Source organism: Chamaea fasciata, unplaced genomic scaffold, assembly GCF_029207755.1.
Source record: "Chamaea fasciata isolate MVZ Bird 193981 ecotype frontalis unplaced genomic scaffold, bChaFas1.0.hap1 SCAF_7, whole genome shotgun sequence".
NCBI classification, from domain to species: Eukaryota; Metazoa; Chordata; class Aves; order Passeriformes; family Sylviidae; genus Chamaea; species Chamaea fasciata.
Window position 1 is genome coordinate 58,658,042 of NW_027094092.1, and position 24,011 is coordinate 58,682,052.

At 44.3% G+C, this 24,011-nt stretch overlaps 1 protein-coding gene across 3 annotated transcripts in view; it reads left to right on the forward strand.

Moving 5' to 3' along the window:
- Positions 1-24,011, forward strand: part of SLC35F4 (solute carrier family 35 member F4) — a 111,274-nt gene that overhangs the window by 70,526 nt on the left and 16,737 nt on the right. For 2 of the 3 annotated variants that reach the window (XM_066189052.1, XM_066189053.1), the window contains exons 2-3: positions 19,184-19,372; positions 23,335-23,632. In XM_066189052.1, the coding sequence (XP_066045149.1) occupies positions 19,184-19,372; positions 23,335-23,632 (487 nt within the window). The remainder of the gene's footprint in view (positions 1-19,183; positions 19,373-23,334; positions 23,633-24,011) is intronic. The other variant, XM_066189055.1, reaches the window with a different exon arrangement.

Genomic DNA, 24,011 nt, shown 5'->3' on the forward strand with positions numbered 1-24,011 from the left:
GATTTACTGTCACACTGACATGCTCAACAGTCACGATGACAAGCACAAAATGGAAGTTTTCTCAACTCAAATGCTCTCTTGTGGTAAAGAAGAGGCACTTCATAATTGCAGAACCAGAAAATGGAGACAGCTTATTTCACTCCTGGCAGCTTTGTTAATAAAACATTGGGAAGGCAAATAATTACCTGACATGCAATTACATCTAAGCTGTTTTCCTTGGGGGAAAAAAAAAGAGAAAAAGCCACAACAGAAGTGTTGGGCGTCTGATTTTATTATCCTGTCTGGAAAGGCCGTTTTGGATATTTGGAATGGATACTGAATTTATGCTTTGTTATTGAGCAGACTGAGTGCTGGTTGTCTTCTTGGGCTGTGTTTTACTGCCAGGGAGTTTCAGAGTGGCCAAGGTGAAGTAGGAACCTTTCTCCCAAACTCTTAAATGTGGAAAGAGTTAGAAATGCAGGTTGGGGAATGTCCAGATTTTGAGGTTTTCAGAAGCTCATGGCCTTGCCATTTTGCCAGCACTGTTCCTCAAATGATCAGGTCACAGAACCAGAGAATGAGTTAGATTGGAAGGGACCTTAAAGGTCACCTAAATCCTTCCACCTCCAGCAGGAGGGGTGGGTTGTAGGGAGTCTGGTGAACTGTGCTTTCTCAAATGAGGTCTGTGCATGCTGCAGGTGAGATTTCTGTGTGTTCCCTGTGAATTTCTTGCTCTTCACCATGCCTGGCTGTCGGTGAAGCCCCTAAGCTGGAATTTATGACTGGGTACCAAACACAATTTGTCTCGGTGTTTCAGGTTTGGGACAGCAGGAGCCATCCAGTTTGGCAGAGGCTCTGGGGCCAGTAACAGTGTGTGCATGAAATGAAGTTCTTCTTGAAGGAAAAACTTCCTTTTTGGTTTTTGACTGAACAATTTTCCTTTCCTTCTGATTCTTCTGTAAATATGAACGAGTCGCTAATGCTGGAGGTAACTTTTTTATATTTTTGTCGACCTGAAATTATTGAATCACAGAATGGTTTGGGTTGGAAGGGACATTAAAGCTCACCTCATTCCCACCCCCTGCCATGGGCAGGGACACCTTCCACTATCACAGGTTGCTTGGGGTCCATCCATTTTTTTTTTCTTAAAACAGAATATTGAAGATGCAGCAAAGTTGATACATTTGCTGTTTCCATGAAACGCTAGATGAATTTTATTAAAATTGAAGAATTGCTCTCCATGCCCACAATTAATATTTTTTTCCTTCCACCTCTAATTGCATTAAAAGCTAAATAATTCTTGCTGCATGATATTTCCATATTCCACCAGAATAAAAAAGCCTAAGAAGCTGCTTTTCCAGCTCTGGAGGCGTCAGTATGTACCTCCTGATCCTTGCGGGTTGGTGGTTTATGTTTCAAAATTTGTGTGATTAAGGAAAATCTGAGGTTTATTTTAATTGAAAATTTAATCCTTGTGCTTCCCAGGGACACTCTGGTTGTCAGGTCTATAAAATCACATAGTAAATAAAAATCTTCCCAAAAGCACTCTAGCAGAAGATGTTGCTACTCCCAAGTCAGCTGAGTGCTTGTGGAGGGAGGGAATGGAGGAACCATCAGATATTTTTGGGTTTCAGGTGCATGTTCGTGCTTTCAGGTGCATGCTCGTGCTTTCAGGTGCATGCTCCTAGGCCCAGGGGCAGAGGGGAAGGAGCTGGACAAAGCAGGGTCAAGTCAAGACTTCCATTAGGCTGAGACACCAACGCGTTACGTGGTTGATGCAGTCGAAGATGTCTCTGCTTGTTGCAGGGGATTGGACTAAATGAAATTTAAAGTTCCCTCACAACCCAAACTATTCTGTGACAGAGGACCTGGCCACTGGTAGTGATGCCTTAAACTTTTATATTTTTCAAATCCTGTACTGCATTAGTGTGTAACTCCAAACTCCATATAGAGTGTTAGCTACTGTCTCCACATTTTGGTCAGACGAAACAATCCCTCTAGGCCTGAGATCTAAGGACACCCTACTGCCTCAGGCCTCAAAAAGTGTAAAGAAAACTGAGTTAAGGGGGGAGCAAACTGGGGGTGAATGACTTCATTCCCTGAAGCTGCAATTGGAGGATTAATCCCTGCTATGTAAATGGATCAAACTTAGGATTGTCTGAAAAACTTGTGGCTATCGTCCAGCTTGGGTGCAGCCCCTCCCAGAGGCTTTGACTGCCCAAGGTGTACCTAGTGAAGGCCTTTAATAAATACCTACTCTTATGCTCTTAATCTTGTCCGGCCTCTGCTCTAGGTAGCCACTCCAAGGCATCAGTAGCCAAGAGACCACTGGCTGTGGGTGATCTGAATGTTTTGGGCTGGTTTCAGTGTCGTGGGAGCTGCTGTCCTGCAGCACCAACTGCGCATCTTCACGTTGTCATCTTGGAGCGGATGTTTAGCTGGTGCTGTTTATCTTATTTCCAGGACTTGCCTGCTAGGGAAGGCTAAAAATAGATCGCATTGTGTTTTTCTGTTACAAAATCAGGGTGAGTATTAAAGAGTGAGTTCTTGGGCTGATTCACTGAAAATAGCAACTCATGTTAACATGAACCGGAGATCAGTGTACAAACATGCAACCCCCAAGGGTATTAAAGCTGCTTCAGGTTTAGTAGGTATTGCAATCATTAGGTGATGTTTTAGAGAGTTACTCTACTTCTTGGCATTTGCAAAATATAGGAAATTCTGGTTAAAGTTCAGTTTTGCCTCAGTGGACGAAACATATGAGACTGTAGAGCACCTTCAATGTGGACATTCTCAAATCATTCCTGTTTATGAGGGGTCAGTTTTGGACCTGGTTTAGCATCTTGATGACATGGAAAGTGGGATTGAGGGCAGCACCGAGGGACAATGTGTGAGCAGTCCTGCCCACCCCATGTGATTGTGGCACACACTGCAGGGACTGGAGGACCCTCCTCTGCCTGGCAATCAAATGCTTTGCTGATATTCCTAATTTCTGAGCAGGGATATCCAACAGTTTTTAAGCCAGTGAGAGTTCAGACAGAGTAAGGACTTCAGAATTGGATTTTTTAAAATCCATATAACATGACTGGGCACAGCAGTGAGGTGAAGGGTTCTTTTCTTTGCGAGCCTTGGAAGTTGTTTTGGATTGAGTTGTTCAAATCAAGTAGCATTTGCTGCATGCTTCTGATTTTGCTAGAAGCAAGTAAAAGTTCAAACTGAAGTCTTGACTTCGCTGTACAGAAAAATTCCTTTGTAGGATACATCTGTTTTGATCTCAGTTTGACTGTTTGTCTCTTCTGCATCTTGCATCTAATTTGTATTCCAGCAGGATAAAATGAACTTGATAATGGCCTTTTAGCTTGCCATCTTAAAACACGTGCTCAGCCTGGAAGAGCCAATAAAAGTCGTGTTTATGAGAGTCTTACAGTCCAGTGATTGGGAATGGACTGACCTGCTGGCTGCAGGGACATATGCAGAGTGGATTTTAGATGGATCCTGTAGCTAGTGGTGTTCAAAAGTAGCAAATAGCACAGTTTTGGATCTGAGCATTGTTCTAAAATCAGCTAAAGTCAAAGAAACGCTTTCATGTCTTTGTCAGGCATTCACACACTGTGCTTCCCGTTGGGAACACCTGCCGTTCCCAGGGTATCTAAAAGCCTTATGACCAGGTGAGAGCAAGTCACATTACTGCCATCACAGCCAGGGGGAAGAAGTGGGTGCCTTCAGGGTTACTAATATTATAATACACCTGTAAGAGAGGACTTTGTGAGTTGTCTTCTAACATTACCAGTTTCTCACCACTCACTTTATAAAGATGTTGGTATGGCTGGTTCAAACTTTGGCATCTGAAGTCCAAATAGATGGATCCCATCATCCACATGGAAGTTCCTTGTTCCGCATCCTTGTGCAGCTGTTTTCCTTTAGCAGTGATGATTTTCCCTCCTTGGGGTATGTGTGATACCACACCTGGCGTCCTCTCTGGATCAGAAAAACCTGGAGTTCAGCTCCAACTGTGATTGCAAGCTTCAGTGAGAAGAGTAAATAACCTTTACTCGTGCAGTAGGTCCCTGAAATATGTATGAATAACTAGTGCCAGCAGAGCTGGGGTAAGCCAAGGAGCAGAGCGTGTTTTGACGGCATCAGCCCCTCTGTGCTGGGAGCGTGCAAAGCTTGTTAGTGGATGTGATTCAGCACTCCCCAGTCCTGACTCCACTGCCAGGGCTGGTTTGCTGTCTGGTTAGTGAGTCAGCAGGCTTGCAGCTTCACCCTGCCCTCATCTGGATGAATATTTACTGAGCCCAGGGACAGAGAGTGCTGCAGGGAGGGTGGTGAGGAGTGAATGGGATGTGGTGCAGAGGCCTCCAGCCACGGGGACTCTTGGCTGGCATGAAGAATCTGTCCTGAGACATGCCTTGTTTAGTGATTTCCTTTTATAATAATGCTGGTGCTGGTCTGTCTGCAGAGCTTTGGTGAGTGCCCCATCAGTTTTTGCCTTAACTGGGAGCAGGTGTGGAGGGTGTAAGCTTGCAGCCTGGGTTATCCTTTACACAGTGTAGTTACACTGCTGTGATTCACTCTGCAGGCTTCCTTGACAAATAGGGACTCCTGAAGGAAAATAACTGAACATGTAGATTGATGACAGAATCATTTAGATTGGAATACACCTCTAAGATCATTGAGTCCAAGCATTTCTCCAGTACTGCCGAGCTCATCATTAACCCATGTCCCCAGGTATCAGATCCACACTTTTTTTAAATTCCTCCAGGGATGGGGACTCAATAATTGTCCTGAGCAGCCTGGTCCAGGGCTTGACAAGTCTTTCCATGAAGAAATCTTCCCTAATATCCAGTCTAAACTTCCCCTGGCTTAACTTGAGGTCACCTCCTCTCCCGGTTCCTTGGGAGCAGAGCCCAGCCTCTGACAGGGAATTGTGCAGAGCCAAAAGGTTCCCCCCGAGCCTTCTCTTCTCCAGGCTGGTCCCCCCAGCTCCCTCAGCTGCTTCTCATCAGACTTGTGCTCCAGACCCTGTTACTATTTATTGTTATGAGCAGCATCACCCTGAGAATAAGGGAACTTAAAACATGTTCCAGGCTGAAAGCACAGAACAGAAGCAAGCAGCAGCATACAGAGAACTGTTTTAAAGGTACATGGAAACTTAGTTTAGTTTTGAATTTTGAAGGGAAGCCCCCATGTTTTCCCACTCTGGTGCCTTACATGAACATGAGGTGAGTAAGGTGGCACAGGCCTGTGGATTTTACGTTGACTTGTAGTCTTGCTGTAGTTACTTGGAGTAACTCTTTTGCCATCCTGGTAAGCCAGTCATCACATTGCACTTGTGGGTGGATTGGAGAGAGGGACAGAGCTTCCTTCCCTCTCCTCCACTCCATATTGTTTTACTCTTTTCTTCAGCACACGTAGAGCGGAGATAGAGAGCACAGACAGAGGATCAGAAATGCAGGAGCAGAAACAGATGGCCAAAGCTCTTTGTTGTATAGCCAGAGAAGCTGATGCTTTTGAAAATGCAATCTTCGATGGAAGTTCTAAGTACCAATTCCACATAGTTTTAAGCGGTTTTGTATCTTTTTAGTTTCTTGTGTAACTGTTTTAGGAAGCAGAGATGGCTGGTGGGAAGATCTGAAAGATGGCTTTGAGGAGTTGAATTTGGCTTCTGACTTAGTGTTGAAACAGTGACTGGTTCTCCTTTGAATAAAAAAGGCAGCAGCTCTTAGATTCAGTCACGTTCTGTTGTTAGTGCTGAAATTGTCTGAAAGAAATGTCTGCAATTGTCTGACATTGTCTCATGCGTTTCATCCTCACCATTGTTAAGGTTCGTTAATGATTCCATTATAAACCCCTATTTGCAGAAATGGTTTTCTAAAAGCAATCTCTGTGTTATATTATTATGTTGTTTATATTATATGAATGCTCAAGGACTAGACATGTATTAATAGGGAGCCTAGTGACTGTGGAGCCAGCAATTACTTGACTGGTGATTACTCTATCACAAACTCTGCTGACTCTCAGCACTTTGGACAGGAGAATAAAATTCCTTCTGCAAATTGGGAAGATAATTTCCTTTGGAATAGCGGTTGTTACACAGTGCTGGAAATCCTCTGAATGCAGATAAGCAGTAAAAGCCAGTTAGCTCTAGGCAATGCAGTTGATGCTTTGGAATAGACCGTCATCGTGGAGAGCCTTGTGAGTCACCAGGGGTATAATGGAGATGCTAAAGGAGGTCTCCAAGCCTTTCAGGAGAGGACATGCTGGGTGGAAAACCAGGCAGCTGTAACCATTTCTCTTCCCTGTACTCCTTCCATGATGTGTCCCATTGGGTGGGATGGCTGTGGGAGTGGGATGAGGTACTTTGTCCCTGCTTTCCATAGGGTTAATCATTGTCTCTTCCCTACTGTGTCTCTGTGTCCCAGCAGAAAAGTGAGGCCATTCAGTCCCCAAGGTGCGACAAGAACCCAGCTTTACAGGAGTGTGCAGGGCAAGATCAAGTGATCATGCCTTACTTGGTTGCTCCAAGGACCCAAGAAACCCTTCCTTCCCCTCTGGGTACAGTGGAGTCACAGGCTGCCTCTTCCATGAGGATACCACAGGACAGTTCTCCCCATGTGCCAGCCTCTTCTTTGGCTGCATCCAGAGGATGATCCAGCTGGGACTCTGCTTCCTCCCCTCTCCTCCTTGAGGGTTAGGGAAGGGACCAGTACTTGCACAGGTACTGGAACCACAACATGTTATTGTGTAAAACCTGTGAGATTCCAGCATCGTGCCTGAGGAAGCTCAAGGTGGAAAATTCTAGCCCAGCGATTCTTCATCCCTTTTCAAACCACTTTGGCCTTCCCTACAGCTGGTGGCTTCTCCCTCTTTGGTGGGATAGTGGGGAAAGAAGGACCAAGTCCCAGGCCAAAAATCAAAAGCACAAAGACTATAGATAAAAAGTCTGTACTAGTGCCCTTAAAATTTTAGCAACTTTGCCAGCGGATTCTGGTAGAGCTAAGCTGCCTTTCTGGTTGTTCCCTTTTTATTTCCCATTGTTCTTATATCAAACACCTTGAATATAAATGGTAAAGGTTTCTCCCTACAAGTTCTTGGATAAGACTTAATAGTTGATCTCTTGGTGAAGAGCTCTGGAGCCAGGGCTCTTAAGAGGTGTCAGTAACCACTTCCTGGCAATGGAAGCTCCCAGCCCAGTGCTGTTTACACAAGGGGATGGGATCTTCTAAGAGTTCCAGAAGTTGTGTGGGTTGACACTGGTTTGCTCAGTGAAACTTTTCCATTGCTCCAAGTGAACAACTTCCAAAAATATTAATAGTAGTAATAAGGAAGTAAAAGAGAGAGAAGCTGTCTGGGAAAGAGGGACAAAACATGTCCTGGATGTCTCAAGGGAAATGAGAAAGAAATGTAGACCAGACATAGCCTATATTTATATATATGTATCTCTATATCTGTCTGGGTTGTGACAATTTTTGTAGGGTGTTAGAAGAGCCTCCTGCAATACCACTGCCTTGTTATCAGACACAGACCTGGATGTCACCTGTTCTTTTGCCCAAGGCATTCCTGATTTAGCAGCTCTATAGGAGTCCCATTATTCAAAGTTTACTTAAAATAATTACTATAATCATCCGTATATTGTCACAGTGTAAGGAACCAGAAAATTGCGTTGCATAATGTCCTCACAGTTGTCTGAGAAATCTGCTGTCTGCGTTGCCAGCACAGCGCAGAGATTTGATGTGAAATCCCAATTTCCTGCAAAGGGGCTGCCACGGTTTCGAGTCCGCCAGGCGCCACCGCTGCCGCTGATATATTTATATTTTATCTGCCGCGCTCAACAATTGAATGAAAGAGAAGTGTTGGCAGGGGTCAAGCATTGCTTGAACGTGTTGCAAATGGTTTCCCAGGGAAACAGCAAATCAGTTACTCGTAGGCTCCTGCAGCACCTCCAGAGCATCATCCAGCCACCAGCCATAGCCCCCTGTTTGCTGTAGTACTCGGGACCAAGGGTGATGCAGACTAAAGCCAGAGTGAGCGCCTGAGTGGGAGAGCGATTCCAGAGGATGAAGAAACATTCGGCAAGAGTGGCACCGCTACCATCTTACAGTGTTTCAGAATTAAATTCGCCTGTGCCAGCCGGTAAACGCTTTTTTTTCTTCCCCTGTATATCTCATCCTAGGCAGGAGTTCACTCCTGCTCCGTTCCGTGCAGAGTAACAGGAATGTTGTGCGTGTGTGTGTGTGAGTGTATTTTTAAAGTAATGCTCAGATAGCATTTTTAGCACTTTAATATCATCTGGGATAAGTGGCAGTTAAATTTCTGTTCCCTGTGTTCAACTGCTGTGTGAATGATTCCTGGTGAAGAAACTGATGTTGAAACGTGAACAGCGGATAAAGTTGTTGTACTTAAATTCTGGCTTTTAAAATTGTGTGAAATTAGATCCATGTAATGTTACTGGCTTTTCTGGAGTATTTTTACTGTGGTGCTTGAGATGTATTGTTTTTGCTGTGAAGACAGAGGCACCAACTTTTTTTTTGTGCTTGCTGTCCCTCAGCTCAGTATAGCAGTTGTCCCCTTAAACTGCTTTTTCCCCCCCTCATTTTCAGAAGTGTCAGCTCTTAAGCAATTCTTTAATGCAGAAAAACCACAAGATAGAAATTAGGAATTCTTTTCTATGCTCTTTATCAGACATGAGAGCCTTGTTCCTTTAAGTGTGCCTGTCAACTTCACATCATGCTTCAGAGTCACTGGGAATGTGGTGATGTTGTCCAGCAGGAGATTTGACTGCCCCGATAGTGAAACAAGTAAAAGTCAGTCTGCTGAAAATTTACAACAGGTGTACATGCTGTATAAATCAAAGGTCAGAAGGGAAAGCTTTTAAAAAAATATTCCTGATGTTCGGGTTTGAGTTTTTGACTTAAATGTCTGTAGAAATCTCAGGCTTTAACTGCACCGTTTGAGTTTCCAATCCTCGGTGTCAGATGATTTTAAGAGCTGCATGGTACTTCCCAAAGTTGCTTGTTGTGCCAGAAATGAGCTGTTTTCCCACCAGGTGTGTGTGGTCAGGACAATGGTGCTGTAAAACTGCAAGGTGTGTGCGCTGTCTCTGGTTTGAGCCAACCAGCAATGAAAATGTAATTCCTTTTTGTGAGGTTGAATCCATCCAGGAGCAAAACAAAGCAAGAGCCACAGTCCAGTGCTGGTCAGCAGAGCGTGACTTCCAGTTCTTCGATCTACCTGGCTCAGGCTGCCTTCAATTACAAACAGGGATGGGGTTTGATAGACCAGGCAGTAGTTTGTGTTGTTTTTCTCAGAATTGTGTGTGTGATGTTTAGAATTCTGCAGGCTAGGTAGCTACCTGGTGTTTCTTCCTTGAGGGGAAAACGCCTTAAGGAAAGTTGGAGGAGCTGACTGCTTATTGCTGGTGCACAGCACCAGGCTTTAGGATGTGTGATATTGTAATTCATACCCTCACCTGCTTTTTTAGGAGCAATGTTACAGCCAGGTGAGCTGACTGTGCTGGTAAAATGGGGTGATTTGCTGCTCTTTATTTCCTGAGGGCTCAGACCAGGCTCGTGTCACGCCTGGTGGGGAATGCAGAGGATTAAAGATGGTTCCTGTCTCACAGGGGTCTTAAGCTGTGGTTGCCTTCACCTTCACCAGTCCAGCTGCTGCCAGGTGTCTCTTTTAGACCTGTCTTAACCTTCTGCCCATGCTGGGCTGCAGCAGCAGTGTCAAAATGGCATTGCCTGGGTTCCTGAGGGAGGGAAAATCCAGTCCTCACAGGAAGAAAGGGCAGTAGACTGGAAGTGAGTACATGACAGCACCTGTCATATCCAACAGGCTGCAAATGGAAAGGTTCTTGCTTAGAATGGACCTGGCCAAGCTGAATTAATGTTGGACCCATACATTAAATGCATGTGCAGCCAGTTTTTACAGATCAGCAAAGATGTTAGCATGAATTCCCAAAGAACCCTAATGGGATAGGGCAGTCAGCTTCCCAAAAGCACCGCATCTGTCCCCCCCTTTCTTTCCCAAGCATGGGAGGGTACTTGGAAGAGATTCCAGAGCAACTTGGGCTGTGGGCCTGTGTGCTGGGAGGAGAGCAGGGGAGCAGTGTGCTCTATGTGGGCGGTTTTCACACAGTTGAGGTTTGTGGCTTCCTAAATACCTCTGGATAAAAACAGGAACTGCTGACTCCTGGGGAGTGGCGTGAAATCCAGGCAAGAAGACTCTTTTGGTAGGGAAGGTACATCCAGTGCTTGGAGATAAGTGGTCAAAACTGCTGCTCATGTGGAAGGACATGGAGCCGAGACAGCTGCCCAGAAGGGTTGGCACGTGGGTGAGTGGGAGGATGTGAGGTGTGTGCCAAACTGGCACCACAGCCACCAAATCCTTTTGAGAACTTATCTGCACCTCAGCTTGGCCACTCCCCAGCATCAGCCAGGTGTGTGGCATGGATACGGCATGGAGGAGACCTATCCCAAAAATGCCATCATGGGAAGGCAGGGATGAGACCTGTCGGAGCTATTACCTCAAGGGTAGTGGAGAAAACAGATGGAAGTATCTCCTGGGATTGCAAAATGCAGCAATACTGTGATAAATCCCAACTGTTGCCCCAGCTGCTTACCTGGAAAATGTTCCTTTAACCCACCCTTCCTTAAAAGTGCTTAATTAGGCTCTAAGTCAGGCAAGGAGATTGAAGCATGTGCTCAGTGCACTGCAGTGCTGCCATGGCCTGAGTCTGAGGCAGCCAGGCTTGGACTCATCCACATCCATCTAAATATAAGCCTTGGTACATACTGAGAAGTCTGGGAGAGCTGGGCACCTCCAGCAGGTGATTCACCTCCCAAGATTGGTATCTGAGGGAGCTGGAATGAATCACTCCCTGGAGGCACCCATCAGCCGGGAGAAGCAATAGTTTGTGTAGGAAATAAATACCAATACAAATACAAAGTGTTGCTGAGCTGTCCGTCAGTATGTCTGCTGCTTTTTTGGATCTTGGGAGATCCATGAGCCAGCCTGGATTTACTGCAGTGTTTCTTGAAAGTAGAAGCTATATTGTAGTTATTTATTAATGAGATACATATGAGTGATATCTGGACTGTCTTGGGTGTAAATTCCTTTTACAAGAACTTCATGTCAAAGCAGCCTCATGGCTTTCATTGAAGCTACTCTTGAGTTATGGCAGTGGAAGTAAAAGTGAGAGTTTAACTGGGAATGTCTGTTTCTTTTTGGAAATGTCACCAAATTCTAGCAATGACAAGATTAATTTTCAGAGGATTTTTTAAAAATAGATTGTTAACCGTTTGGTTTGGAGTAGAGTGTATAAATTGCAGAGGGGTTTTTTTAATGGGATGGTGTGCAGCTTTGAATCCAGTGGTTTGTGTTTATCTTGCTCAGTCAATGCTGGGTTGGTGGGAAGCTGGTCTGATCCTGAGATTGGCTTGGAATGGTGTTGGATCAGGTGTATCTGGGGGAAAAAAAGTCCTGTAGTCTGATACAACGAAGGATATCCCTTTGAATTTGTGAGTCCCAAAGGTTTCACTGAGAAGTTGTCACTGAGGTGGTCTCAGAGAAGTGTTTATGTAAGCAAAAGCTTAAAATAAAGTCCTGGAAAGAGACAAAGGGTCTTAAACTCAGGTGTTCTTCTCATCTTTGCCTGGGAAAGGTTCTGTGCTGGAGGAGGAGATGTCCATCCCCTCCCCATGGGAGGTCAGTGTGTTCTGACTGCAGAGCTGTCAAGGTTAGTTCTGAGATTTCAACACAACATTTGTTTTTCAATGGAGAGGCCATCAATGTTTCCTGACAGCAGAATTCAGTCCAAAACATTCCGCCCCACATGGGTGTTCTAATTATTTTTTGGTAGGTCATTTTGTGTTGTAGAAGTTTTGATTTCAAATATAAAAATCATCCTTCATTTGCAGCACTCCCTTCTACATTCCTTCAAACTCTAAGTGTGCTGTCAGGCCCAGTAACTTTCAAACATGAGTAGCCACTGTGTTTCAAAATGCATATTCCAGCTGCCAGTTCCACCACAGATATTTTCAAATAAGCCTCTTTACCAGGATCTGTTCTGACGCTCCCACACTGGTGCTGGTGTGTTATTTTTGGTGTCAAAACAATGAAATCCCTTGTCCATGCTTAAAAAAGGGCAGTGATACATTTGTTTGAGTTAGGCTGAAATGAGAAAAAAAAAATTTCCACGTTTTTAACTATACTTTCAATAAAATGTAGAAGGAAAAAAAAATTGAACAGGAATTTGGGGTTTTTCTAGTAATTGTTTTTATGTGTTTTGAGGAAAGGCCTTGATCCAGAGCAATACATACAGGAGCCACTTGCTTCAGAAAAATAAAATTTGAAAAGACCCCTAGAGTGGCCTTTTTTTTTTTTTTTTCTGTCTAAATTGGATTCTGTCCTCTTACAAATAGGCTGGAACTGCTCCTCTGGAAAGGTTATTATGTGCAAGGATGTAGGGTGGAACATCCCTTGATCAGGCACTAGGTGAATTACTGGAAGTGAAATTTAAGTTCTCTTTATTAATTTTATTGCAAGGATGGGAGGACACATGGAAGTTGTTGAGATTCCTAGTTGTAAGCAAAGTTGCTGTCTACTGATCAGGAGTGAAGGGCTGTGTACAGACGCTGAAGAGATAATTGGCAGAAATTGCTGATGGATGTCACTAGTGAACCACAACAAAAATGTCTACTTTTTCTGCTTTCTGCTCTTGACAATAGTTAATCATAGTACAAGAGAAATGCTGTACGCCATCACTGAGTCATCTGTTTTTCATTGTAATCTGAAAATCTTTTCCCCTAGGACAAAAAAAAAATAAATTATTGTAACCTTCTCATCCCCTTCAAGCATAAAAACTTCCAGTACAAGCAAATAATAAATGAACAAGGCATCACTCTGAACAGACATCTGTGCATTACTAATACACAGAGACCAATGCAGTGTTTAAATGAAGAACATTATCCCCAAATGCTTGAGACATGCTGGAAGGAATTTTCTTCACTGAACAAGAGATTCTTATTCCTGAAACCTGCGTAGCACGCTGCCAGCAAAGCGTGTGTGCTTGTTTTCTTGATTTTGCTTGGCTTTAGTAAAATGTAATCATGACTTCAAATCCCTGGTCAAATTGCTGCTTCAGAGCACATTAAAAGTTGGGGAGTTTGTCAGGGTGTGTGCCCAGACCACTGGCCTGGTTGTACTGGTGTGCTGTGGGTTTACACCAGTGCAATGAAGGGCAGAATTTAATTTTACAGGCAGTGGCTGGGATAAAATAAGCTGTGGACCTAAGTCACTGAGGATTGATGGTGGTGCATGCCCTGCTCCCAGCTGTGTGCTAACAGTAGCAAACAATCCAATTAAAGCCATGGCTAATCCAGCTTAATGAGGTTTTGTTGTAAAATGGACAGGAACAGCTCTCTTCACCTTTCACAACAGCGGCACCACTCAACCTCCCATTCCATGTGCATCCAATATTTCCCTGGTCACAAAACTCACATCATCTTCTCCTTGCTGTGCATCACTGATGCCTTGGGAAGGCTGACCTGAAACAGAGACTGGACAGAGTCAGAGAATAAAGTAGGTATTTATTGAAAGGCCTCCAGGATACACCTTGGGCAGGACAAGAGCCTGACCAGTGCTACACCCAAGATGGACCCAAAATAGTCACAAAATGGTTGACCTGTCACAAGGTCTTACATTTTTATAAGTTTTGGTCCATTTGCATATTGGGGTTTAATTGTCTAATTACAATTTCAGGTTGTGAGGTCTCATCCTTCTAGTTTTCTCTCTTTAGTCCACTGTTGTTTATGCTCGTGGGCCTGAAAGTTGTCCTTGGTCTTCAGCAGGAGAGGGATTTGTTTTGTCTCCCTACTCTGTGAAGAGAGCTTACTGGCACTTAATATGAGGCTCAGAACTACACCTAAGCAGCACAGAATCTGAAAAACATGAAAGCTAAAGCTTAAGGCATCATCAGCAAGAGCAGAATTTCGCTGTGAGAGCTTCCAGCCCTCCTGATGGGGATGTGGCTGCTCCAGGGGAGCTTGTGCACAGGCTGTGGGAGCACTGAGCTTGTGGGGTATGAGGGTGTCTGTCACCGGGGTGTGTGCTGGCTCCTGCAGGTACCACTGCAGGTAAAAGGAGTGTTGGCAATTCTTTCTCCAGGGCCCAGTTTGGCAGGAACATTCAACTGACGTATTTTCCACACCACACCAGACCCGCTGCTGCCTCCATCCATCTGTCAAAGCCCAGCGATTGTTTCTGCGGCAGTGCAATGGAGGCATCCTTTTGTCAGTGCAGAAACAATGATAGATCAGGAGCTGAGATTTTGAGGACAGAGTAAAGTAAGTCTGTTTTAGTACTGAATCGGTAAAAGGCAGATCGTAGGCGCTTTGAGTGGTCTTTTGGCAAAGCTGCTCTCTCTCCTGGCTGTGGTGGTAGCCAGAGGTGACCAGTGCTCTGCAGGGCTTTGGGAATGTAACACACAGAAATCATTCAGCTCATTTCCATCACCTATTTAACCATCTATTTTATTGTGTAATCAAATAAAGAGAATGTATTTTGGCGCATCCCATCAAGCCAGATGTTGCTGTCTCTAAATGAGCCAGCACTTCTTGTTGGTAATGCAGTGTCGTGAATGCACAGATGGCTTTTGGATGGAAATTCAGTTACCTGTTTGAGAGGTTCTAAATTTCCATCAGGGCAGTTGGATAAAAAAGAAAAGAAAAGGACACAACCAATCCTAAGGTGGTCTGGCCATAGAATTTACTTCCAGGACCGCATTTTTGTGTTACTTTGATTATTTAACTGGCAATTCATTTGATCCAGGACCAGAGGGAACAGTGTCAAGCTGTGTCAGGGAAGGTTCAGGTTGGATATTAGGAAAAGGTTCTTCATGCAGGGCATGGCTGAGAAGTGGTCGCAGCACCAAGCCTGACAGAGCTCAAGGAGCGTTGTGTCAATGCTCTCAGGCACGTCGTGGGATTCCTGGGGCTGTCCTGTGCATGGCCAGGACTTGGACTCCATGATCCTTGCAGGTCCCTTCCAACTCAGGATATTCCATGATCTGCTTTTAGTAGCAACTGTGAGACCAGAAACATTGTCCAAGTGAAATTGCATGGTTTGGTTCTTTCTATTCCAAGCACTGCTGTCACATGCTAAAGATGCCATATACTTGAAGATGATCTGAAGTGAGTTGGTTTTGAACCTCAGAGTGTAATTCTTCTCTCCAAGCCCCCTGGAAAATAGTGAAGGGATTTTTCTAGCCAAAGAAAGGACACATTTTTTCAGTTTCACATTTCTGTATGAGCTGCATCTGGAAACCTGTGCATGAGCAGGAAGCCACAAGTCATGTATTGCAGCTTTCAGAGGGGCAAGGGAGCTGTGCATTGTTTACAGGTGGTTGGTGAAAATGCTTCTGAGGACCAGCATGTGCTTCTTCTTCCTGGCTTGGGTGGACACAATGGCATCAGCAGATGAGGCTCAGAATGGCGTTAAAGAATGTGGAAAGGCTGGACTTGAGTGATATTAATCATGTGGTTTAGGTTAGTCACAAGCATGATTACCCTGCTAAATCAAACTACACTGGGATATGTATATAATAATTAATGCAAGATGGGGACAGACTTTGTTAGAGTCACGTGGAAAGCCACGTGTTCCACTTGCTGGTTTCCCTTTGGTCTCCATGTGCAGAGAGATGGTCTTACTTAAGCTATAAAGCATCTGCATTTGCAGGGTGAGAAAATAGATTTGCTGAAACAAATTAAGAGACTAAAAGTAATCGTAAAAAAATGGGAAAGAGCATGGATTTGTTTTTATCCAATGATGAAAAATAATCCAGGTGGATTTGGCACATTCAGATGTGCTGCATTCAATAATGTGAGGTACTTCCCATTTCTCCCTTTTCTCTTTGGTCAATCCCATTGGCAGAGGCTTGCTTTGACACTCAGTTACAACCTCCAAGGAACACTTCTAGCAGCAAGATCTGACAGTGTGGCAAGGTTTTTCTTATTTGGTTTTTCCCAGTCTCTTCCAGTAGCATTCTCTTAAGACAGCAAACGATGCCCAAAATGCAGTTTCATTCTCGGCCTGTGATTCATCCCTGCTAAAGCCACAAACTGTGTAAGAAGTCCCATGCCATGCTGGCATCTCTGCTCAGGGTGGTTGTTCTAGGCTGGGTTGGATCAGGCTCTGAGCACCCTGGTCAGGTGGAAGATGTCCCTGGCCATGGCAGGGTGTTGGAACTGGCTGATCTTAAGTTCCTTTCCAACCCAGACCATTCTATGATTCTGTTATTCCCTGTTTGGCAGTTCAGTGGAAAATTTTGCTCCTGATCCCTCCAAGTTCAGAGGGTCTTAGCAGATCCCTGCTCAATAACTGAGAGTTGTGGAATGAGACACGAGTTCCAGGGGCTCTGCCTTCCCTTCCTCTCCCATGGGACAGCACTTCCCACCTGGGAGGCTTCACTCCTCAGCTGTGCCAATGGTGATTTGTCGTCCCTGCTGCTGGCTCCAGGTTTGGAAAGTGAGCCCAGCATTTATCTCTTCACCTCTCCTATCAACAGATGCCCTTAAAATACGTTCAGATTGAGCAGCATTAGGTGTTCAGGGTTTCTAGCTGTAACAATGAAATATTGATAAATGGCTGTGCTGTCTGATTGCTTCAGGTATAAGGGAAGAAGAGTTCAGTAAATCAAGCAGTGACTTTCGGTTTAATGCAATCTCTTGAATTACAGTTTTGGTCTCACCTGCTGGGTTTGTCAATGCACAGGAAAAGATTCATGCTCCTCTGTTGTACCAGATACAAATAACCCAGAGCTCTTTTTGTACGTGAGGAAAAACAGGCTTCCATCAAATTTTGGTTGCTTGTCACCTGCCAGACTTCTTCGGAGTATAATGTGAATCTTGTTCTGAAATTAATCTGAATTGAGACATAACATGTGTCTTTCAGCATAATGAAATCTCTTTAAATGATGAATATCAAAATGAGAAGTGATTTGGAGCCAGCTACCTGGGTGGCTTCTTCTCCAAGGACAGGCAGCCAGCAAACACTTCCTGAAAATAAAACCTCTTTAAGTTGTGGACCTGAAAAATGAAATGCCTTTTTGAACATTTTGCCCCAAAAATAGTGATTGGTTTAATTTCATGGAGGCTGGGACTAATTTTCAGGTGACAAATGAAGGTGTAACTTGCAGGAGTAACTTGCAAGATGTTTTCTGAGTCTTTTGAAGTAGGTGATGTTATTCTTGTTTGACCAGTGGGAGAGGTAGCTCTTGGAATTTTGAAATAAGTGGAACAAAGTCATGCAAGGAGTTGTGTGGCTACTAGATCATTATTTTCTCCATTAAAAAGTAGATTTGTCAAGGTGAACGGCTTTTTAAAGGTCTGAAAACACCCGGTAGGCTCTAGAAAGCTCTTTAGAAAGTAATGCCCATCAAAAATTGAGGAGAGGCAACACAGTGCCTAGCTTGCTTCTCATCACATAGGTCTTAATTTTTCAAAGTGGGTTTGTGGATCTGCTGTCATAGAGTGTGGGTTGTTTACTGCATTGATTGGATTTGTAGGACTTTATCATCAGTTGGAATCTAAACTTGGGTGCCCCCCTTGAGTCAGAGTTCCTCATAATGGACAGAGAAGAAAGGGAAGAGTGTCTTGAGAAAGATCATCTCGAGGGGGTCAGCTGCTGGTTCAGTCACTTGTCTACTTGGTAGGTAGAAATTAACCTTGCAGGCTCTAAATAGGTGAGAGATGATTTTTTTTCTGTATAATTCCATATTTTGTACATTGATCTTTGTTAGACTTGCTGAACCCAACACACATTTAAGTCCATGGAAGATTGCATGAACCCACTGGCAAGAGTCTTATCTCAATTCTTGAGTCTTGGGTACAGCCCTTGCTTTGGAATATACTTTCAGGGAGTAGTTTGGTTTGATGTGTTTTGCTCAAAGTGCACTGGAATGGTTCATGTTGCAACAAAGAATGCCCCCCCCCCCCCAGGGATTTCGGCCACAGTTGTTGCACATGTGGCACCTCACAGGTGTGGTTTGCGCCTATTTTTCTATTCTTTTCAGTAGGAAGTAGTTGGGATTATCATATTAAATCCTTCCAAGTCACAGCAAGGTCAGTGGCTGCTCTGGGTATGGGTATCTTCCACAAGTTTAGGTGAGATAGTCACCAGCTGAAGTAGCAGCTGCAAAACAAGCAGTGGGTGATCTCAGCTGGCCATGAACACACATTTTTATCTGCCAGAATGGCCTGTCATCCTGACTTTCTGCTGGAGAAGAAGACTCTCTTGTGCTGTTCGTGTGTTGACCTCTTACAGAGACACCTTCAGTAAATTTGGAAGTCCATGCACAATTGATCACCAGTCGCACTGATGGATTCCAGCACTGCACTCCTTGCTGTTGATTCCTGGTTCTTAATCCAGCCCTTCATGCTCTTACTCATTAAATATGGTGTCCTACTCAATGGAAAATTTTTCATCTGGTACCACTGGTATTTCTGGGACCTGGGTCTTCTCTGCCGCCTCATGCCTCTGTCCAGCCTCCGTGTGAAATGTCTCATCTTGGAGTTCCCTGCACGTAGCAGAGGAAGAGGAAGCAACTTCTCTGAAGATGTGGTGATTCTGATCTGGTGTTTGTAAATACATAAAATAAGCGTCTTCAATCCTGCAGCAGAAATCTTCATCCCAAAGACCTGTGAGTGGCTGTGGCTTCATTCTGTACAAGAATCTCCAGGATCATTCTGGAGGATGGATGGAGGAAGCTCTCCTCTACCGAGGCTCCCAGCACTGAGGAGGCAGTGGTTCCTCAGCCCTCCTTCCCACCCTGAGGGGGAATGGTGACCTCTCCTCTGGCCTGATTCAGTGTCAGTGCTCAGGAAGGGGCCCACGTGAGTACAAATCCCTTTGACTGTGCAGGCCCTGTGGACGGAGCCATGGGGCTGAGAATACACTGCAGCATGGGGCTCTCATTTCTTCAGGGGGAAGACTGGTTTTCATGCAGCACCTTTTTATCTGTAAGGGGGGAGAGAGTTAAGTATTTATTTACTCACTTATTTGCTTTATCCAGAGCAGAGCTGAAACCTGCATTTTTGCTGTGCGCTTCCTTTTGTATGCATTTCACTGCCAGCCTGTCTGAAAGCCCTGCGTTCCTCCAGGGACTTGCCAGACAAAACTGATGCAAACTCTTTCTTCTCAGGTGCCTCACGATCATCTGTCATCCAATGCAAGCCAGGAGGCAACTGCCCCAGCAGACACAGAGGCATGACTAGGCAGCTCTCCCCTCTATCTGTTGCTGAAGATTCTGCTGCTCCCATTCTTGAGCTGCAGAATCGAAGTCCCTCGGGAATCTGTCGGCACAGCAGAGTCGAGAGGCAGAGCAGATCAGGTAGGAACCACAGCCACCGTGTGCCTGCTGGAGGCCTCTCCCCTCTGTCTCTGCAGAGATGGGGCAGGGCCCGAGCATGCTGAGGTTTGGTTTGCCACCTGCAGGTCCTTCCTGAACCCGGGGGTGAGGCGGGAAGGTGGCACCTTCGGGAGGAGAAGCCTGGGATCCACAGGGATGTGACATGTGTTAGGGACCCGGCACAGTGTGAGGCATGGAAGATCCTCAGAGCTGGTTAACCCTAGCACACGGTTAGATTTCACAGAGTGGTTGTGTCTCCTCAGCCTCAGCCTGGCCGCACGCCAGGGCCCTTAGGAGTTCCTTCTCAAAGACAGTGATGACCTCAGCTCATGCCACGGATGGTCTGATGAAGAGGAAGAGAAGGAGCAGCAGGTGGAAGGATTTCTAGGGAAGACCATCACAGCTCAGATCATCAGTCAGCTGCACATCAGGGCTTCCATCACCCACCTCAGTGCAGAAGTTCAGCTCAAATGGACCTGTAGGTGTGGTGAGCACTGACCTCTTCACCATGGTGTCCATCCAGCAGCTGCAGGGGTGGGATAGGAGCAGTTACAATGTGCAGCCACAGGCTTGTGAGTCTGCCAAACCACGCTGTTAAGGAGGAGAGACTCTAAATGAGTGGACTAATTAAAGTGTCCGTGCTTTTTGGAAGGAAATTATTTAATTGCCCAAGTTCATTGGAAGACTGCCTGTGTAGATACTGTGGGCAAAAAGGGGAAGAAGAACAGGTTGGATCTCTCTTGCACACTGGACCTGGGGGAGCTGAACCTTCTTCTTGTCACTTGACCACTGATAGCAGCAAGAATCACCCATTTCCTCCTTGTCTTGGAAAACAGGGATCTCATACTCAACGAGTACTCTCTTGATGGAAAGCCTCAGAAGAGTACTGGAAGTCATCATTGCTGCAAGGAGTTGATGCAGCATCTTGAAGTTAAGATCATAGCTAAGATACCAGAAAACCAAATCTCATTTTTCCAGATATCAGGCTGAAATAACTGTGCATGGTGGCACTAAGGTACATCCGAAATCAGAATCCATCTTCTCTAATAAAGGGCTCTAGGTCACTTGAGTAGTGTCTGGACATCATACTCTTCTAAACACCTACTTTGCAGTTACTAATTTCCCTTTTGATCATAATCTTCCCATCCTCATCAGAGAAGTCTAACTAGGAATGACCCAATAGGTAAACAAATACAAAGAATATAATTTTCTAGGGTCTAGTTGCAAAATAGCCCAAAGAGTTTCAATGAAAAGCTGTAGGATTTGGTTTTCCTCATCTCACTCTTCTGAACACTGCAAGAAAAAGGCTCTTCTGTGATCCTCTTGTCAGTAAGAATTGCACTATGGACCGAAGGACCGTGCAGGTGTGTTTCTGCTCACTGCCTTCCATACAGTTTGCCATTGGCCAGTGCCATCTCCCTGTGTCACCTGCAGTGTGCTCTGCATTCTTACCTGTCCTTTCGACCTTGTTTCTGTGCTCTTCCCTGGATGAGTCTCTTGGTTTGTTCCAGTCCCATCTAAATGCAGACCCCAAGGATTTCTACCACCTTGCCAATTGTAAAATGCTGTCTCCCAGCCACTTTGGCTGATCAGCTTGTTTTCTCCTAATTATCATTTGGTGTCTAGGCACAAGTGCTTGCTCCAGCCTCAGCTTCATGACTTGGAAATCCCTAAACCTCTTTAATAGGAACGGTGTGCCTGCTCACCCTGTGCCTTCAAGTTCAAGCCCTGTCATTATTTTGAAAGATATTTCTTATCTTGTCCTTTTGACTCTTTGGCCAGGAATTAGGTGTGCACATCCCATGGATTTTGAAAAAAGCTGTCAAGCTACTCTGTGACTGGGATCAACTTAAGTTAATTGCAAATATCTGGTCTAGAGTTAAGTGCCTCCAGTGAGCTGTGATGTAGATGGATGTAGATATAAGAGGATGGAATCAGCTCCTCTCTCACCATGCCTTTCCATTATCATTAAATATAAAGGGGCCCCAGACAACATGTTTATCCTGAATACACAATTATTTGCTAACTGCATCACACGGGATGAATCAATCCCTGGTTAAACACTTACAGCAGCTCCCCACTGTGCATTTATTCGGGCTAAAACTTACACAGATCTTTAAATCCAAGGTAGGTCTTGCAACAATTGTGTGTTTCTGTGCCTTTCCCTGACATTCAGACCTGGGTCTGTAACATCCAAATCAAATGTTGATGGTGGTGTCATGCATAGTGACACCAATTGCATCATTATTTTCTGATTGAAAAATAGAAAGCATGGCTAAAAGTGCTTTATTCTTCTATCATTGTGTGATTATTTTAAGTGGTAGCTGAAAAAGGACTAATTGCATGGTAGTTTTACTCAGCAGGAGGACCTGCAAGTTGATGCTACTATAATATATTCTTTTTAAGCCATTCTAACTTGCAAATAAACTGTAATTTACCTTTCAATAGATGTCAGTCATTATTAGTACCATAAAAATATCTACTTCCTCTCAGCAGCCAAGGAGAATGCTAAAAGGATGCCTGTCTTTTCAGACCCATGGCTGATTATCCTCTGCATGTTTTTAATAAACCTGTAATTTTATTTAAATTCTTGATTCACCACTAAACAATGGAGCCACTGAATACAGATTATTTTTAGGAACACAGCACACAAGTACAACTACAAAAGCTTCATGTCCTAGTTAGGAAAATTCTTGATTCCAAATGCACTCCCTGCTATGATAAATCTTTTTTTTTTATGTGTAATGTTGGTTTACAGTAATGGCTTGGAACCCCAGTTTGACATTTCTTTATGGCTAATGTAGCAAAAACAGTAATATAAAAGGAAACTAAACCTGAGTGCAAAAGGATGCCTCTGTCACATAAAAGTTGAATTTAGGACAGCATATGCTGTCACTCAGTGCATCTATAACTTCCCTCAAAATCATATTGTTTCTTCTATACATCACATCATGCATTAATTAATGTGGCTGATAATTGATAAGAGTAGTTAAGAATAGCTTCAGGCCATGACTTTCAGAAGATTTTCCCGTTTCTTCTGCCAGACTACTGTGATGTGATCAAACTGGGTGAATTGTTGGAGCTCAGCGCTGCCCCGTGAGCTCCCGGGACGGCAGTGTTAGTACTCCTTGTTTTCACCTGGGATCTAGGGAACCAAAATAGGGATCATGGGTTGCATCTCTGGGAGATCTGTCTCGAGAGCAAATCACCAGTCAGTGGGATTAAATTCTCTCCCCACTTGTGTTAGGAAATGTGCACTTAAGGTCTGAAAACCACTGTGCTAAAATGGGAAATGCCAACTCTCCAGTCACTCCTTGTTTATGTGTAGAGGTTTATTTCTAGGCATGCCAAGCTTCACTTTTGTCCAGTTTCCTTTGTTAACTTCAAAAATGTAAGTACACCAACCTGGCTGCAAAAAGCCTTTCTCTGCTTGGGTACATACAACCAAACTGTTTCTTTCTTCCCCATCCCAGCTTGCAAATAAAAGAAGTGATTCTGGAATTAAAGTGTTGAGGGATAAGAACTTGTTCCTGTCTCCAGACCTACAGGCTCAGAGAGCTCTTCTGTCGCACACGTGAACAGTAATTGCCTCTATAATGTCGTTGGTTCCAAGGGATGTATTTTTATTCTGGAGGTTTGCTGGCAGGGGGAATGAAGGGCTGATAAAGCAAATGGTGACAACAGCTTATTTGTAATCCTGTTGCCTCAGCCCTCAATGTTATGTTTGTGTTTGGTTCTCCCTCCTTGAAGTGACAGAGATGGTATTACTAAAATACTTTCGTGCAGGATTTCAATATTTATGGGACATAGAGGAGATACAGGGAGAAGGCAAGGGTTGATTTGTGACTTGGACCAGAAAGGGAGGTTTTGCCAAGAATTATTTTGAATGCATTCATTACATGTACAACTCTTTTTCTATTCTTCCTTTTTTTTTTCTTTTTCAGGAGATGAAGGAACACAAACGCACACAGAGAGCAGCAGCCAAGAAGCTGAAGGACAGACACGATGCCAGTCTTGCACATCCACATTTCTCAAGCTGATCTGGAGATTCCTGATCATTTTGTCCGTCTCTTCCTCCTGGGTTGGGACCACGCAGTTTGTCAAAATCACTTTTGAGACTTTTGACTGTCCCTTTTTCATGACTTGGTTCTCAACAAACTGGAACATTATGATTTTTCCCATTTATTATTCCGGGCACCTTGCAACTGCGCAGGAAAAGCAGTCTCCAATCAAAAAATTCAGGTAGGCTTTATCGTGGCAGTATCCCTTTAAAAAACCTAATTCCTGAGGGCTGAGATCCCTGCTGTGCTCAGTTCCACCCGTGGTGTCAGGAGGCAGAGTAAAGGTCATGCTGCAGAAAACCTCATTCATAAATAGCCCACAGGAGGCTGACAGATGAGTGATGCCTGCTGAATAAATGGATACTTGATTTTTAAGGGGTTTTTTTAATGGATAGAAAAGGTCAATAATGTGCTCATAATCTTGCTGTTATGTTGTCTGATATCTCTATGTTTTGTGTTCTTGCCTGGATCAGGCCATTGATTAATCTGTCCTGGTGCATTTATGATAGAATAACAGTGTTGGGTACAACCAAACCAACTCCTTGCTGAGAAGAAAGATG